General features: G+C 40.4%; 1 protein-coding gene and 1 pseudogene across 1 annotated transcript in view; one reads left to right on the forward strand and one right to left on the reverse strand.

The window, feature by feature from the left end:
* LOC124776179 (GTP 3',8-cyclase-like) overlaps positions 1 to 1,245 on the reverse strand; it is a 44,510-nt gene extending 43,265 nt beyond the window's left edge. Inside the window, exon 1 of the mRNA XM_047251014.1 lies at positions 1,117 to 1,245. Coding sequence (XP_047106970.1) covers positions 1,117 to 1,245 — 129 coding nt within the window. The remainder of the gene's footprint in view (positions 1 to 1,116) is intronic.
* Positions 1,246 to 1,998: 753 nt separating this feature from the next.
* The window catches only part of LOC124776181, a 54,641-nt pseudogene continuing 36,796 nt past the window's right edge, over positions 1,999 to 19,843 (forward strand).

A 19,843-nucleotide genomic window follows, 5' to 3' on the forward strand; every position in this document is an offset into this window, starting at 1 on the left:
CACACACAGATACTCTTTATAAAATTATTTAATTGGATAGATAAAAAATCTACTCACCAAGCAGTGGCAGAACACACACATAAAAGACTGTTGTGATAGGCAAGTGTTTGGAGCCAGTGACTCCTTCTTCAGGCTGAAGGGTTGCAGGGGAAGCAAGAAGGGTGAAGGAAAAGGACTGGAGAGGTCTAAGAAAAGGGGTAGATTTTGAGAAAGTTACCCACAACCGTGGGTCATGGGTGACTTACCGTACAGGATGAGAAGGAAAGACTAATTGTTGGGGACTGCATCGGGCAAGATTCGGAAACCTGAGAGCTTAAAGGTGGAAGACAGGGTAATATACAAGACAGAGATTACTACTAAAACTGTACATGAGTTAATAAGAGTGAGAAGCTAAGTGTATTGTATGCAACAGCTGTGGGAGGGGGCAGTGAAAATAGATGGAAAAGACAATGAAAGATGTAAAAAGCTAAAACGGAGTGAAGCAAAGAGTAATTACAGTGAAGAAAAGCTGAGACAGGAGAAATTAACGGAAATTAAGGCAAGGTGGGTGGTGAGAATCATGGACACGTTGTAGTGCTAGTTCCCACCTGCAGAGTTCTGAGAAACTGGTGTCTGGCGGAAGAATCCAGGTGGCATGTGTGGTGAGACAAGTGCCGAGGTCACGTATGCCATGTTGTAGAGCATGCTCTGCAACAGGATATTGCGAGTTTCCAGTATATACACTATGCCTGTGCCCATTTATCCTAACTGATAATTTGGCGGTAGTCATGCAGATGTAGAAAGCTGAACAGTGTTTACATAATAGCTGGTATATGACGTGTGTTGTTTCTATTTTTCGCCTGATCCGCAGTTCTGGGTGACTTTCCCAAAATCTACACCTTTTCCTGGAACTCTCCAGGCCTTTTCCTTTACCCTTCTTCCTTCCCCTTCAACGCTTCTGTCTGGAGGAGCCACAGGCTCCGAAAGCTTGCCAATCACAACAGTCTTTTATGTGTATGTTCTGCTGCCGCTTGGTGAGCAGATTTTTTATCTATTCAATTAAATAATTTTATCAATAATTTATTGTCTATGTTGTTATAGTTACTCTTTATAACCTACTTAAAATACATCACGTACCCTCCTCTCCACAATTCTTCGAACACATAGTTTTGCCTTTTGTAAAAAATCACTGCGTTTCTGTATAACATACTTGGAGTCAAAGTGTCCAACATCTATTACAATTATAAACAGAAGAAAGAAAGTCATTGTATTTATTGGCAGTATTACGCAATCAAATATTTTGAAAGAGTTCCAGTGGTATAAATTTACAATATCTTACAAATAAATATATACGTTTATTCTTTAAATCAGTTCTTAGCAATAACATAATAGTATAAATTGCAGAATCAATATAGCCAATTTTAATGTAATGACTGCAATACAAATACAAAATAACAGCGGTAAGTTATAACAAATGAGAGAGAGAGAGAGAGAGAGAGAGAGAGAGAGAGAGAGAGAGAGAGAGAGAGAGAGGCATTTAGACAATGTTTCATTACAGTGTGAAACTTATTAGAATTAAAATGAAGCCATAGTGAATTATTACATTCCAAAAATAATAATTATTGTGTTCTTTCACCCCAAAATAATACTTTCATTAGGTAATATATACTTTTAATTTCAGAAATTTTTACAACAGCTCTGAACTTCACTGCTTCGACGAATTTATTACATGTGTCAATGAATCAGGGTTGATAGCACTGCTTCAGTCATCAATTGTTCGTCATGTGATATTCGCAATGTTCTTAATAACTTATTATGTAAAGTTCTATCATCAAAAAGATAATCTACGTAAGTTTTAAAACTCACAAATCTTTAAACAACAACTTGAAAATGGGTATATCAGTATTTTGTAGATTCTAGCATTGCTAGATTTACTTTTAAATTTTAAAGTATATGAGCAGATTGAGCGACTTTCCATCCAGAAAATTTGCTGTTGGCAAGACCTCACTACGAAGAAAAATGGTCTTTCCAGAGTCAAATGATAAAAAATACATAAATACCAGCATTGTAAGTGATACAAACAGGTATTAAGCAACGGGCATAAATATCGTTCTGCTTGACGAGAAGAAAACTAGGTAGATGAAAGAGTAAATTGGGTGTTCACTTTTCAGTTGAGATCATGTCCCCCATATGTGAAGAAAATAGTCAATATGTAAAGAGAATTACAGATAAAAAGTTTTCTAGAATGAGATTTTCACTCTGCAGCTTAGTGTGCACTGATATGAAACTTCCTGGCAGATTAAAACTGTGTGCTGGACCAAGACTCAAACTTGGTGATCGTAACCCCAGACCTGTGTTGCCGTTTTGGGAGGTAGATCTAGTATCTGGAAAGAGGAGATGACAGTTATGGTACTATGGGCGAGCAGCTGCCATCAATTTTTGATGGTGCAGAACCCACAACAGTGGAACTGCTGCCTAGTCCAAAGGCACCTGTTACCAGTCTTACCCCACAATAGTGTATCGAATCCAGACGTAATGTCGAAGCTGATAAAAAGTCATATGAGAGATTCCTGTAATCTAGGTGTGACTGCACCCATGCTGCATACAGCCATATCAAAGTAGAGTGGACCACACCGCGGTCGGTGTCGCTGAGGCATAGAAGAGCATTCAGGTGCGACCTACATGTCTGCTTTAGTTGACAAAGACGGGGAAGCCATGTCAACTAGGCATCAAAGACCGGTCCTAAAAAACACAATGACAGAAATGCATAACGTAGGTCATGGCAGCCAAAAAATGGATACTATGAGTGGAAGCCCAGGATTGTGCTTGGTGAATTGCTCCCTGCATTCTGCCTCCAGCAATAGCCGTCGCGGACGAACAAAAAAGATGGGGACACCATATGTCATGCAGCTGCCGCCAGATCACTGATAGCCACAAAAAGGAGAGCGACACTCAAAACAGAACCTTGTGCAAGCCCATTCTCCTGCAGGGGGGGATGCTACAGGAGGCACCAACCTGTACCCAAAAAGTGTGACATGGAAGAAAGTTCTGGATAAAAATCAGGAGTGGGCCATGGAGGCCCCACTCCTTTAAGGTGGCAAGGACGTTATGGCACCATGTGGTATCATAAGATATATACGCAGATCAATGAAAACTGCAACAAGGAACTGATGTTGAGCAAAAGCTGTTCAGATAGCACACTTCAAGTGGACTAAATTATCTTCAGTAGAGCGCCCTTGGCGAAAAGCACCCTGGATCGAAGCCAAAGATCCGGGGATTCAAGGACACAATACAGCCTTCGACTAACCATATGTTCAAGTAACTTGCAGGACACTGAGTAAACAATCTGGACGACAGCTGTCCATTTGAAGAGGCAATTTATCTGATTTCAAAATTGGAATAACGGCATTTTCTCGCTACTGGGAAGAGAATTCTGCATTGCACCAGGGATGGTTAAAGAAAGGCCAGGTACATTGACAGAAAAATTTGCAACACCAAAAAATAATTAATGTAGAGTAATGAAATACCAGGAATATATTTGTTGAGACAACGTATGTAAAGTGATTAATGTTGCAAGATCAGAGATCAATGTGAGTGTTAGATAAGCCACTGCAAATGTAAATGTAAATGCTGGTACGCTGTTGTACACGTGTCATGTGTCAGTTTGTGGGATGGAGTTCCATGACTGTTGCACTTGGTTGGCCAATATAAGGACAGTTAATGATGTTTGTGGATGGGTTGAAGCTGTCATCAGATGATGTCCAATATGTGCTCGATTGGAGGTAGAGCTGGTTATCGAGCAAGCCAAGGCAATATGTTGACACACTATAGCATGTTGGCTTACAACAGCAGTATGTGAGCAAGTGTTATCCCGTAGGAAAACACCTCCTGGAATGCTGTTTGTGAATGGCAGCACAACAGGTCAAATAACCAGACGGACATACAAATTTGCAGTCAGCGTTCGTGGGATTCAGACAGACAGTTTTGTCAGTGGAAAAGCGAAAGCCATTGTCGATGCTCCAGGAGTAAAGACCATCAACACATTGCTGAAGATGCCACTAAGTGAGACAGGTTCATAGAGAACTGCAATAGAAGGCAAAATCGTCAAAAAAAGGGAGCCGGAGATGCCCAGTGGGAGACAGGCCATTATAGGGTTAATGGCGATAGCAAAGAGAATGACACTCAGAATGGAACCCTGAGACACACCATTTTCCTGGATAAAGGTGTCCGACAAGGCAGACCCTTCATGCACCTCGAAAACTCGGTCTTTTAAAAATGTCTGAAGGAAACAGGGTAGGTGGCCACGGAAGCCCCACATGTGAAGAGTATGGAGGGTACTAGCTCTCTAGCAGGTGTCATAGGCCTTCTCCAAATCGAAAAACACGGCAACAGTCTGGGATTTCTGCAGAAAACCATTCTTGACATGGGTGGGCAAAATAATGAGACGGTCAACTGCAGAATGCCGTGTTGAAAGCCACACTGTGCATCCATCAAAAATTGTGAGACTCGAGCCACCATATCATCTGGGCATGAATCATATGTCCCATCACCTTACGAACACACTGGTAAGAGAGATGGAGTGGTAGCTAGATGGAAGTGTGTGTGTGTGTGTGTGTGTGTGTGTGTGTGTGTGTGCGTGTGTGTGTGTGTGTGTTTGTGTGTGTGTGTGTGTGTGTGTGTGTGTGGGTGTCAGAGAGAGAGAGAGAGAGAGAGAGAGAGAGAGAGAGCTAATTTCGGCAAGAGCTGGATTTCTCAGAATCGTGAGTGTTACTGTGCTGCCTTCACTATGAGGAAGCTAGGTCACGCTCTCACTTCATCTCAATCCTCTGCCCTGGACCAGACACTGTTAACTTTCAAATGTTGCAGCACATTTCTCTTGTGGGCAAGCACTTTTTGCTTAATACGTACAACCGGACCTGGGCAGAGGGCATGTTTTCCTGCCACTGTCGTGAAGCCACTGTCATACCCACACCTAAGCCCGGTAAGGACAAACAACTTCCTTCTGGCTATCACCCACTTTGATTACCCATGTCATGAATGGTTTTCTGTGGAAATCCCAGACTGGCTGTGTTTTTCAATTTGGAGAAAGCCTACAACATTTGTTGGAGGACTAGTATCATTTGTACTCTCTACACATGGGGCCAACTGCCCCATCTCCTTGAGGAATTTTTAAAAGACGAGTTTTCGAAGTACGTATGGGGTCTGCCTCCTCGGACACCTTTAGCCAGGAAAATGGTGTACCTCAGGGTTCTGTCCTGAGTGTCGTCGTCTTTGCTGTCGCCATTATCCCTACAATGGCCTGTCTCCTGCCGGGCATCTCCAGCTCTCTTTTTGTTGACAATTTTGCTATCTACTGCTGCTCTCCATGAACCTGTCTCATTGAGTGGTGTCTTCAGCAATGTCTCGATCGTCTTTACTCACGGAGCATCGACAGTGACTTTCGTTTTTCTACTGACAAAAACATTTGTATGAATTTCTGGCAGCACAGCTGGTTTCTCCCACCATTTTTACATCTTGGGCCTGTTGCTCTTCCATTCATTGACACTACAAAATTCCTGAGGCTCCTGCTTTATACAAAACTATCTTGGTCCTCCCACTCCATGCTCCCTGCAGCTTTTTCGATGGGTGTGAACCCTTCACAATCTTGGCTTTGTGCGGCAGCCCATCTTCACCTTGACCTTCATTCACTTTCTAAAGGCACTGCACCAGGCTCGGTCTATTGCCTTCAGTTTCATGACCTATGCATGGAATTTTGCAAGAGTATCTTTGTGTACACTGGTGGCTCTTGGACTGACCATGGTGTCGGGTGTGCCTTCAACGTCAACCAACATTTTTTGGTACTGACTTCCAGCACATTGCTCAGTATTTACAGCAGAGCTCTTCACCCTGTATCAGATCATGGAGTACATCTGGTGACATACTCTTTTCAACTGTGTCACTGCTCAGACTCTCTTGGCACCCTTCAAAGCCTCTGTGCACTGTAGACTGTCCATCCCTTAGTGCACCGGTTCCAGGAAATCTTCCACTTGCTCACTTTTTATGGAGCCACTGTGATGTTTATGTGGGTTCCAGGTCATATCGGTCCAAGAGGTTGCTGATACTGCTGCCAAAGCTGCATTCCTCGTACTTCAGCCCAATAATTCTTGCATTCCCTCTGATGATCTCTTGTTGCTTTCTGTCAGAAGGTGATGTCACTTTGGCATCGCCACTGGTCCTCCATTCATAGGAATAAGCTCTGGGTTATTAAGCCTCTCCCAGTGGCTTGGACAACCACCTCTCAGTCCTCCTGTGGCGAGGAGGTCATTTTAACTAGGTTGCATATTGGGCACTGCCTTTTTAGTCATCACCATTTGTTAAGTGGTGCTCCCCTACTACTTTGTGCACCTTGCACCCAACTTTTAACTGTCTGCCGTTTCCTGAGGGGATGCCCTTTTTTTTTTACCGTTTACATTCCCGTTTGGGTTTGCCATCTGAGTTATTGGCCGTTTTAGTGAACAATGCGTGGGCTGTCGACCGTGTTTTACTTTTTATCAGTTGTAGCAATATGGTGAAGGCCATTTAATTTTTAGTTCTGGGCCTCCATTTCCCTATTGCGTACTTCATAGACCTTTCTCCACATCCCTGTTTGTAGCTGTCCTCTCTTCTGTCATTAAACGTTGACATGTAATCATTTTTAACTCCTCTCTTCATCTTTGTGTTTCACAGTTTTGGCATGGACACATATGACCCTAGGTGTTTTTGCACCCTAAAACAAAATGGGGGAGAAATACAAAGCCCTTACATTCTTTTGTTGACTTATGTCTTTACCTCCCCTTGAGACCTCAAAATTTGTCGGGGAAAAATTCTAAAACGTGTCTGTGGAATCAGAGAAATATCAGGGAATTTCACTTGGAGAAACTTGTGGCAACCCTGATTTTAGGTTTTTATATATGGAAATTATTTTTGCTTCTAGTATTGCAGTTCTGAATTGCTGAGTTTATCTTAAACTAACTCTTGTTATTAATCACAAATACCATTAGGGAATATAACTTCTATAGGCATGTAAGTGTGAGAATCCATGGGTCCCTGAAGAAGCTTTTTCAACATGTAGAATAAATATTTTTTTCCGCTTAGCTGAAGTACCTCAGAAGATTATGCCATATGAGTAAACTGAGTGAAAGTGTGTTAGCAATCCTTTGTCCAGTTTGATACAGTAAGAGATTTCTAAGCACAAAATGGGCGGAACTGAGCTTCTCAGTTAGCTGACTCACATGCTGGTCTCACACGTGAGTGGTATCTGCATACCCAGGAACTTAGAACACGGGAGCCTAACTGCCCATTTATCCCTACTTTTGATATTCGTATCTGTAAGTCACTTTTATTTCTTTAGAACTGCACAATACAAGTTTTTAGGCATTAAGCTGGTACCTGTGGATCAGTACAAGCCTGTTCTGTTATTCTCCTGGATGTTTCTGGTATGGATGAGTTTAGATCTTGCATCAATAAGTTTGTGACACTGCAAAACATTAGAGTTTTTCCAAAGCCCTCCAGTGCCCCAAGTAAATCATTTTTGTGGACTTGGCAGCAAACACTTTGTGCCACACCATATTTTATGTTCTCCCTTTTTGAGTTTAATCTTATTCCTGTCTTATCATTTGTTAATGTGACCTTCCATTTTCTGTAGTTAAAGTACAACTCAATCCATGCAAGGGGAAGACTTTTAATGCCATACTATTTTAGCTCCCCCTCACAGAATTTTTTAATCTAAACAGTCAAAGGCTTTGGCAAGACGACAGAGGGGATAATTTCCACTATTTAATTCTACTGGAATTGAATTTGTGAGATATTATGTTGGATTCTCAGTATAGAAGCCTTTACAGAAGTCAAACTGTGTTGTTAAAAAGTTATTCTCTGAATGGTGGTTCACCATTCTAAGTGGATTTAGGTTGAAATACTATGCAGAGATGAAGAGGCTTACAAAGGCTGGAATAGGCTGGTGAGATGCACCAAAGGAGTAGTTGGATGAAGACCACAACAGCAGACTTCAACTCAGTTTATTGATGGAAATCCAGCTCTTGCCGAAATTAGCTCTCTCTCTCTCTCTCTCTCTCTCTCTCTGACACCACACACACACACACACACACACACACACACACACACACACACACACACACACACACACACACGCGCACACACACACACACACACACACACACACACACACACACACGCACTCTCCCTTCTAGCTACCACTCCATCTCTCTTACCAGTGTGTTCGCAAGGTGATGGGACATATGATTCATGCCCGGATGATATGGTGGCTCGAGTCTCACAATTTTTGATGGATGCACAGTGTGGCTTTCAACACGGCATTCTGCAGTTGACTGTCTCATTATTTTGCCCACCCATGTCAAGAATGGTTTTCTGCAGAAATCCCAGACTGTTGCCATGTTTTTCGATTTGGAGAAGGCCTATGACACCTGCTAGAGAGCTAGTACCCGCCATACTCTTCAAATGTGGGGCTTCCATGGCCACCTACCCTGTTTCCTTCAGACATTTTTAAAAGACCGAGTTTTCGAGGTGCATGGAGGGTCTGCCTTGTCGGACACCTTTATCCAGGAAAATGGTGTGTCTCAGGGTTCCATTCTGAGTGTCATTCTCTTTGCTGTCGCCATTAACCCTATAATGGCCTGTCTCCCACTGGGCATCTCCGGCTACCTTTTTTTGACGATTTTGCCATCTATTGCAGTTCTCTATGAACCTGTCTCACTTAGTGGCATCTTCAGCAATGTCTTGATTGTCTTACTCCTGGAGCATCGACAATGGCTTTCGCTTTTCCACTGACAAAACTGTCTGTCTGAATCCCACGAACGCTGACTGCAAATTTGTATGTCCGTCTGGTTATTTGACCTGTTGTGCTGCCATTCACAAACAGCATTCCAGGAGGTGTTTTCCTACAGGATAACACTTGCTCACATACTGCTGTTGTAAGCCAACATGCTATAGTGTGTCAACATATTGCCTTGGCTTGCTCGATAACCAGCTCTACCTCCAATCGAGCACATATTGGACATCATCTGATGACAGCTTCAACCCATCCACAAACATCATTAACTGTCCTTATATTGGCCAACCAAGTGCAACAGGCATGGAACTCCATCCCACAAACTGACACATGAGACGTGTACAACAGCGTACCAGCATTTACATTTACATTTGCAGTGGCTTATCTCACACTCACATTGATCTCTGATCTTGCAACGTTTATCACTTTACATACGTTGTCTCAACAAATATATTCCTGGTATTTCATTACTCTACATTAATTATTTTTTGGTGTTGCAAATTTTTCTGTCAATGTACCTGGCCTTTCTTTAACCATCCCTGGTGCAATGCAGAATTCTCTTCCCAGTAGCGAGAAAATGCCGTTATTCCAATTTTGAAATCAGATAAATTGCCTCTTCAAACGGACAGCTGTCGTCCAGATTGTTTACTCAGTGTCCTGCAAGTTACTTGAACATATGGTTAGTCGAAGGCTGTATTGTGTCCTTGAATCCCCGGATCTTTGGCTTCGATCCAGGGTGCTTTTCGCCAAGGGCGCTCTACTGAAGATAATTTAGTCCACTTGAAGTGTGCTATCTGAACAGCTTTTGCTCAGCATCAGTTCCTTGTTGCAGTTTTCATTGATCTGCGTATATATCTTATGATACCACATGGTGCCATAACGTCCTTGCCACCTTAAAGGAGTGGGGCCTCCATGGCCCACTCCTGATTTTTATCCAGAACTTTCTTCCATGTCACACTTTTTGGGTACAGGTTGGTGCCTCCTGTAGCATCCCCCCCTGCAGGAGAATGGGCTTGCACAAGGTTCTGTTTTGAGTGTCGCTCTCCTTTTTGTGGCTATCAATGATCTTGCGGCAGCTGCATGACATATGGTGTCCCCATCTTTTTTGTTCGTCCGCGACGGCTATTGCTGGAGGCAGAATGCAGGGAGCAATACACCAAGCACAATCCTGGGCTTTCACTCATAGCATCCATTTTTTGGCTGCCATGACCTACGTTATGCATTTCTGTCATTGTGTTTTTTAGGACCGGTCTTTGATGCCTAGTTGACATGGCTTCCCCATCTTTGTCAACTAAAGCAGACATGTAGGTCGCACCTGAATGCTCTTCTATGCCTCAGCGACACCGACCGCGGTGTGGTCCACTCTACTTTGATATGGCTGTATGCAGCATTGGTGCAGTCACACCTAGATTACAGGAATCTCTCATATGACTTTTTATCAGCTTCGACATTACGTCTGGATTCGATACACTATTGTGGGGTAAGACTGGTAACAGGTGCCTTTGGACTAGGCAGCAGTTCCACTATTGTGGGTTCTGCACCATCAAAAATTGATGGCAGCTGCTCGCCCATAGTACCCTAACTGTCATCTCCTCATTCCAGATACGAGATCTACCTCCCAGAACGGCAACACAGGTCTGGGGTTACGATCACCAAGTTTGAGTCTTGGTCCAGCACACAGTTTTAATCTGCCAGGAAGTTTCATATCAGTGCACACTAAGCTGCAGAGTGAAAATCTCATTCTAGAAAACTCTTTATCTGTAATTCTCTTTACATATTGACTATTTTCTTCACATATGCGGGACATGGTCTCATCTGAAAAGTGAAAGCAAGCCTGTAAAAGAAAGGGGGGGGGGGGCAGTTCTCAATTCTTGAGCAGTGACCCTCTTGTTTCTTTTTTTTTTTTGTTTTTTTTAAACCTTTGCAATTTGGGTGAGTTTATGTTCAATCCTTGCACCCAATTTACTCTTTCATCTACCTACTTTTTTTTCTCGTCAAGCAGAACGATATTTATGCCCGTTGCTTAATACCTGTTTGTATCACTTACAATGCTGGTATTTATGAATTTTTTTTGCATTTGACTCCGGAAAGACCATTTATCTTTGTAGTGAGGCCTTGCCAACAGCAAATTTTCTGGATGGAAAGTCGCTCAATCTGCCCATATACTTTAAAATTTAAAAGTAAATCTAGCAATGCTAGAAAGTATACAAAATACTGATATACCCATTTTCAAGTTGTTGTTTAAAGATTCGCGACTTTTAAAACTTACGTAGATTATCTTTTTGATGATGGAACTTTACATAAGAAGTTATTAAGAACATTGCGAACATCACATGACGAACAATTGAATGACTAAAGCAGTGTTATCAACCCTCATTCATTGACACATGTAATAAATTCATCGAGGCAGTGAAGTCTAGAGCTGTTGTAAAAATTTCTGAAATTAAAAGTATATATTACCTAATGAAAGTATTATTTTGGGGTGAAAGAACACAATAATTATTATTTTTGGAATGTAATAATTCACTATGGCTTCATTTTAATTCTAATAAGTTTCACACTGTAATGAAACATTGTCTAAATGCCTCTCTCTCTCTCTCTCTCTCTCTCTCTCTCTCTCTCTCATTTGTTATAACTTACCGCTGTTATTTTGTATTTGTATTGCAGTCATTACATTAAAATTGGCTATATTGATTCTGCAATTTATACTATTATGTTATTGCTAAGAATTGATTTAAAGAATAAACGTATATATTTATTTGTAAGATATTGTAAATTTATACCACTGGAACTCTTTAAAAAATATTTGATTGCGTAATACTGCCAATAAATACAATGACTTTCTTTCTTCTGTTTATAATTGTAATAGATGTTGGACACTTTGACTCCAAGTATGTTATACAGAAATGCAGTGATTTTTTACAAAAGGCAAAACTATGTGTTCGAAGAATTGTGGAGAGGAGGGTACGTGATGTATTTTAAGTAGGTTATAAAGAGTAACTATAACAACATAAACAATAAATTATTGATAAAATTATTTAATTGAATAGATAAAAAATCTACTCACCAAGCGGCAGCAGAACATACACATAAAAGACTGTTGTGATTGGCAAGCTTTCGGAGCCTGTGGCTCCTCCAGACAGAAGCGTTGAAGGGGAAGGAAGAAGGGTAAAGGAAAAGGCCTGGAGAGTTCCAGGAAAAGGTGTAGATTTTGGGAAAGTCACCCAGAACTGCGGATCAGGCGAAAAATAGAAATGACTCATGTCATATACCAGCTATTATGTAAACACTGTTCAGCTTTCTACATCTGCATGACTACCACCAAATTATCAGTTAGGATAAATGGGCACAGGCATAGTGTATATACTGGAAACTCGCAATATCCTGTTGCAGAGCATGCTCTACAACATGACATACGTGACCTCGGCACTTGTTTCACCACACATGCCACCTGGATTCTTCCGCCAGACACCAGTTTCTCAGAACTCCGCAGGTGAAAACTAGCACTACAACGTGTCCTTGGTTCTCACCACCCACCTTGCCTTAATTTACGTTAATTTCTCCTGTCTCAGCTTTTCTTCACTGTAATTACTCTTTGCTTCACTCTGTTTTAGCTTTCTACATCTTTCATTGTCTTTTCCGTCTATTTTCACTGCCCCCTCCCACAGCTGTTGCATACAATACACTTAGCTTCTCACTCTTATTAACTCATGTACAGTTTTAGTAGTAATCTCTGTCTTGCATATTACCCTGTCTTCCACCTTTAAGCTCTCAGGTTTCCGAATCTTGCCCGATGCAGTCCCCAACAATTAGTCTTTCCTTCTCATCCTGTACGGTAAGTCACCCATGACCCACGGTTGTGGGTAACTTTCTCAAAATCTACCCCTTTTCTTAGACCTCTCCAGTCCTTTTCCTTCACCCTTCTTGCTTCCCCTGCAACCCTTCAGCCTGAAGAAGGAGTCACTGGCTCCAAACGCTTGCCTATCACAACAGTCTTTTATGTGTGTGTTCTGCCACTGCTTGGTGAGTAGATTTTTTATCTATCCAATTAAATAATTTTATAAAGAGTATCTGTGTGTGATGTTTTTATTGGTATACAACTTGTTATAAACAAAACTTATTTTTACCATTTAATATGTTTCCAGATATTTACCAGTGGTAAAGATGAAATTGGGTTGATTGTACTTGGTTCTGACAAGACACAGAATCCACTTGATTACCCAAATGTGAGTGTGGAATTTCCTCTTGCACTGCCTACATGGCAGATGATATCCTTTGTGGAGAAATCTTTACATGAAAGTGAAATAAAAACAGATTGGATAGATGGTGTTGTTGTTGGCATGCAAGTCTTGAAAGATGAGCTAGAGTAAGTATTTAAAGCTGTCTGTTTCATGACATTCCTGGAACATGTTCCAGAATGTGTGTTACACAAATCACAGTGACATAGTTGTGACTTTATAAACTTGAATCAATATGTTTTTGTAATGAAAAAGAAACAGAAGGCACAATACCTGCAGAAATAGGAAATTTTTTGTGTGATTTTGCTGTATGAATGTTTTTTACAGTTTTTCAGCTCAATAATTAAGGAGGTATTGACACAAGGCTTTGCCAAAAATCCATCTGTCACCTACAATTCCAGCCCTGTCACTGGCATTCCCTACCCCACAATATGACTGGGCCACCATGAAAGCAGCCACATCATTGTCAAATTCACTGAAACTACTGCATAGCAATTTACTTGAGTATGGCTGCTGTTGTGGTCTTCAGTTTGGTTTAAGCACTGCGTCAATACTTTCTCTTCATAGCACTCGGAGGTTGCGATCTGCGACTGTTTTTACAAATGGCAAGAGAACTTTTCCTCTAGTTGCTTGTTTTTCAGTGAAAGATGCAAATATTTTAGAATGTAGTGCCTTATGTATATCTGTTAGAATAGCCACAAGGTCTGAAAGTTATTTTCAAATGATTGAGCTCTTCTACAGAGTATTGAAATTCACAGATTCTTCCAACCTGGTCCACCAATGTCTTACATACTCCTCTTCCTCCATGGATTGTTTCCAGTACTTGGAGATGAAACATTAGGCAGCAAAACGTGCCTTATAACCAAAATCTAATGAACATATAATTAAATTAACCAAAGATGTAATGTTGCACTCTCAGGTAAGACTGATCTTGAATTCAAAGCCAAAGTGGAAATTAAATGTACGCTGCAACATTCATCTCACTTTTTGTTATTGAAATTATTCACAGTGCCATAGGGAGAACTGAGTTTATGTGTTTTATAGAGTCAGATACACGCTGTGGCACAGGGTGCTGTCCATTATTCTCCTGACTATGATGTGCAGGAATGGTAGTCTTCCTTCTTCTTTGGTCTCCATAGTGAATTTGATTTTGTGGCGTGTGGAGTTCAGATGTACAAAGAAGTCAAGAAGTTTGTCTCTTCCATGAGGCCAGATGACAAGTGTGTTATCCACATAACAGAAGAAGAAGAACAAGATGGATTTCCATTTGGATGACATCAGCGCCTCTTCCTCGAAGTGCACCGTAAACATATTCACAATCTCTGGTCAGAGTGGGCTGCCTATTGCGACTCCATCTGTTTGCAGGAGGGGGGTGTGCCACGAGTCAGTGAAGTGGGAAAGTTGACCAAGTAATATGCGTGACGTGTCATACCTCGACCGATATTGAGAACAGAATAAAAAATTCAGAGGCATTACTTTTCAGCACTCCCATGCATATTCTGTATGCAAGAAAAAGCTTATGGAGCAGGTTTCTCATTCAGAAATTCTATTTCAGTGTTGGTTGTTTACACGAAGTCCGTGTTAAGCATAATGGAAGAAGGAGAAATGTTTATCAGCATTCCAGATTTGGCAGTGGCAGGCTCATGGTCTGCTGAGGCTCTGGTTTATTGTTTCACTATATTGCTGCTTGCATTGCTCAGAATCTCATTTTGTGCGAACATAGAATTGGTAGGTTCAGGAGGGCCATGCTAAATGCCTTGCAGGGCCTCAGTAGTGCCACCCAACTAGCACCTGAGAGGGCAGACAAGTGTTCACTCATGCGTACGTGATCCTGCAGTGAAGTTGTATACATTTAGGTAGGAAGTGGTCTTGTATACAGTGAGACAAGTATCCACACAGACAATGTGATGGCATCTGGAGCAGCACAGACTGTCTAGCCCTTAATGCAGCTCTAGAGAGAGGTGAACTGACAGCGGTGCAACTGACAAGAGATGGCTATGCCACCAGTCGCCAGCCACTACGGTTGATGAACTCTGACATATGACATACAGTTGAGTAGCATGAAATGATGTACCCATGGCTGTAATCCAACCTCGATTTGATATCCAGTGTGATGAGAGCTGTTCTGCTGTTCCAGTTTCAATACTGAAATTCATATATTATTTTTATGCTATCCTAACCAGATTGGACTGTGGTGTCATACAGCATAAAATATCTTACAACTTGTTGAATCAGTGATGAGAAGTGTAGAACAGCCAGCAGGGGAAAGATGTTGGCAATGAGACAGCTTTTATGTAGAACAGCAGTACAGTGTTTCACAGTGCATAATGCTTCCGCAGATTGAGAACAAAATGTGTGGTTTGCTTTCATCCATTTTCACAAACATAGCCTTGAAAAATAATGTTGACATTACTGTGCATTCACTCTGAGGCATATTGCACTCTGAGAATGTTCATCAAATTCAGTTACTTTGTATTATATTTCAGTAATAGTGACATAATAGCAAATTGGACTGTATGAGTTTTTATGGATTTTTTTTCCAGAGACACCCTACCATTTCTTCAGATTTATTTAATTTGGGTATAAATCCTTTCCAGCATATATGCTGTACACAAAATGTTGAACATAAAATGTAGCTATCTGCTGATTTAACATCTTGCTGAGTATACTAGTACAATGTTTTGTTGTAACAAATAGTTCAATGTATTTTACACACTTATAAACTTATTTATACATTTATAGTAATTTATACCATTACATTGATGTTGTACCTTAATGTTCTGGAAGACGATATTATAAGGAGCCTCATACTTTTCGTGGATGATAGAGTTGTCTATAATGAATTATTGCCTGAAAAAAATCTGCACAAATTTGAGTCAGATCATAACATTTCAAATTGGTCCAAAGATAGGCAACTGAGTTTAAGTTTTCAGAAATGTAAATTGGAGCACATCACAAAACAAATAAAAGACAGTATTGTATGACTACATTATCAAATAATCACAGTTTTAATTGGTCAACTCATGCAAATATCTGGATGAAATGAAATGGTGACATAGACTCACTTGTAGGCAAAGCAGAATGCAGACTTCAATTCATTGGTAAGATACTGGAAAATGTAATCAGTCTATAGAGGACATTGCTTACAAAATACTTGTGTGGCCCATTCTAGAATATTGCTTAAGTATGACCCATAACAAATAAGGCTAATGGCAGACATTGAATGTATACTAAATAGTGTAGCATGATTGATCATAGATTTATTTGATGCATGGGAGAGCATCAAGAAGCTACTACAAATTGGAAATGCCAGACAAGTGAAGATAGACGCCAAATATATGACAAAACCCAACTTATGAAATTTCAGGAACCTGTATTAAGTGAGGTATTTAGGGATTATACAATAACCGCATATGTATCACTCCTATAGGGACCATGAAGGCAAGATTAATTACAGCATGCACAGAACCATTTAAAGAATCATTCTTCCCACACTCCACATGAGCATTGAATGGGGAAAAACCATAATGTGTGGTACAACAATGTACTTTGTCGTACAACCCACAGTGGTTTATACAGTGTGCATGGAGACATGGAATCAGTTGACAGTAGCTGGGTAATGGTTCATATTGATTCCCATTTCCCTGTTGCAGTAGGTGATCTCATGCCTCTAATTATTTTTTCATTGCTATCTTAACTTGCATTCTTCAATTCAGTTTATTAACCCTTCTTATCTCTTTGTATTAGGGCAAATGTACAGTTAACTTTTAAGGAATTTGTATTTTCAATTTATCAACTGGAGGTTTGTTTCATATGCAGCAGCAATGTTACAAATTATTTGTTTCAGTTTCTTTAGAATAATTTGCTGTTTCACAGGTGCCTTGAAGAAAATAAAAGATCTCGAAAGTGTCTTAATGACAACCGATGGCCTCATGTTGGCAAGACAGCTGGTTGCCTTGCAGAGGGCAGGGCTTGACGGTCTGAACATCAGCTTAGACACCCTGCAGTCCCAACGCTACAACCAAATCACGAGGAGGAAAGGCTGGGAGCGTGTCATGGCTGGCATAGATCTAGCCTTGCAACTTGAATACGACCCTGTGAAGGTATTACTAGTGCAGCTGTCATCGCATGCAGACTTTCATAAGCAAAAGATATAAATCTGTTGTTAAGAATATCAATACAAGAATCACCATTTTAAAGCAGTACGCCCTCACCCTCGCCCCCATCACCGCTCCCACCCTCACCCCTGTCTCCACACTGCAGGTGTAAGTGAAGGAAGGTATATTAAGACAGAAGAAGTAAATTTTAGCTGACGATGCTAACAGTTTCATAGTTTATACAACATAAAAAAGTATGCCTTGTAAGTTTACCAATTAAATATCTTATATTTTCCTCCCAAGAGAGTCTTATGAGACTCAAGATCTTTACAGTTTCTCTTTTTTTCTTTTGTGTCTTTAGTTTAAAATAAGTTTCCTCTATTGTGGTGTTGTTTTGAAAAAATACTCGATTGTTTGGAAAAATTATTCTTAATTCTGTAGTCACACTTTTGTTGTGTCTAAGTACTACTGGTTTCAGTAGCAAGTACCAGCATCAGTTCATCTTATTATCAAAAATTTCTTTGCAGAATAAAAGCTGACCACTGTGGCCAAGCGGTTCTAGGCACTTCAGTCCGGAACCGTGCTGCTGCTACGGTAGATAAGACACCTACTGGAGTAAGTGACTTGATGACTGCACACAAGAAGTTGTCATTTATTCCATATGTAGCTACCATGCAGACTCATATTTTGTATTAGTTTGTCCTTACTCTTCCAAAAGGTTAAACCTTGTCTCTGCAGCCACAGCTTTCTCTCTTCAGCAGTTGTCTTCATCTCCATGTGTGAAGAAAATCCCATTCATTGATCATATTGTTTAAGTAGGATGTTCTCAGTCATCCCCTTGTTTTCTTACCTACGATCTTGCCTTCAGAAATGTTTTTTAAAAGATTATCGTCTCCAGTTAAGTGTCGAGTGTATTTTGCTTTGCCCTGGCCTATAACTTTCAGTGGTTCTTTCTTGTCTCCTATTTCCTTTAACTTTTCTGTCAATGCAGCTAGTTCTTGTACTTCTCCTCCAGAACCACATTTCAGCAGGTTTGAGGCGAGCTTTCTTTGGCTTTTCTAATGTACAGATTTTGCATCTGTGTGTCAGAACACTCCACACAAAGGTCTTTACAAATATTTTCTTAATGTGGAAGCTGATATGTTTATTCAGTTGCAGCTTCTTCTTATTTTGGAAGGAACTCTTCACCTGTGCTTTTCTTTTCTTGAATGCCTTGAAATATTGATTGTTTTCTTGCAAAATGCTACTGAGATAGTGAATTTCAGTTCCTTTCTTGAGTTGCTCATTGCCTGTTCTTGTGTCAGTCCTACCTCCACCTCCTTTCTTGTCTGTAGCCATAACTTTTGTCTTCTTTGTATTCATTTTTAGCTTTAGTTTTACCACCTCTTGATTTAAGGCCTGAAACATTTTATTTAGTTCCTACTCTGATTTACTATTGCGATGTTGTCAATCTGCAGTGTATATGCATGCAATTAAGTTTCCATATCGACATCATGCTCCAAAAACCACCTAACTGTGTGCGGCAGGGGGTACGTCTCATGCCACCAACTGATCCCCTCTGCCTTGTTCCACTTCTGTATTATCTCTAACTTCTCAAATTTTCTTTTCGTGATCATTTCGTGAATTGTATATGAGAGAAACTATTATGTTGTCAGACTCTTCTCGGAAACTACTCTCTCGAAATTTGGGTAGTAAATCTTTCCGTGATGGACAACTGCTCTCTTATGGCATCTACCACTGGAGTTGCTGAGCATCTCTGTAATGATCTCACAGTAACTAAATGATCCTGTGACAAAACACTCCAGACTTCGTTGGATCTTCTTTCTCTCTTCTGTCAGTCCTACTGGGTAAGGACACAGGGGTAATTTACATTCACTTAAGATTCTTCCTGTGAATCTTAGTCTGGCATCTGCTTTTCTATTGCTGTTTTATGTGGTCATTCCACTTTAAGGTTGCTCTGGATAGTTACTTCTAGATATTTTATGGTAGATTCTGTTTCCAGCAATTTGTCATTAATAGTGTAGTTGTACAGTATTGGATTTCTTTTCCTGTGTGTGTGTGTGTGATATGTTACATTTATTTATGTGCAGGGTCAACTGCCAGAGCCTGCATCATTCACCAATCCTCTGCAGGTCATTGTGCAAATTGATACTGTCTTCTGTTGTTGCTACTTTCTGATGGACAAGTGTAGTATCTGTGAACAATATTAAGGAGCCTCTGACAATTTCTACTGGATCATTTATATACATTGTAAATGTAATGGTCTTATCACATTTCCTTGGAGTATTCCAGAAATTACCTTTTGATTCTTGTCATCTTTTCTTTGTTGTTGTTATTACTTCCTTGATGAACATATTATGGAAGTAAGGTGATAGAAGGCACCCGTCTCTCACTGCCCTTCTGGTTTTCCTTCTTTCATATCCAGTTCAGCACTCTGACTTTTGTATACACTCAAAATTAATCATCTGTCCTTCCACTTTGGACATTACTTTAAGGAATGATGATATAATGGTAATCTGTTTATTAAACAATATTTTAACGAAAGACTATGCTTTCTGATCATATAGTGGCTTGATGATGGAATTTGATACTGAAATTAGTAATCATTAGACAAAATAAAAGTGAAGCTATAATAAAAGAAAGTAATATTTTGGATCATGTCAGTTGTTGTTCCAAACAACAGCACGTCAGGAATAGGTTCAAAT

The sequence above is a fragment of the Schistocerca piceifrons genome, chromosome 2, assembly GCF_021461385.2.
Source record: "Schistocerca piceifrons isolate TAMUIC-IGC-003096 chromosome 2, iqSchPice1.1, whole genome shotgun sequence".
Classification (NCBI taxonomy): Eukaryota; Metazoa; Arthropoda; class Insecta; order Orthoptera; family Acrididae; genus Schistocerca; species Schistocerca piceifrons.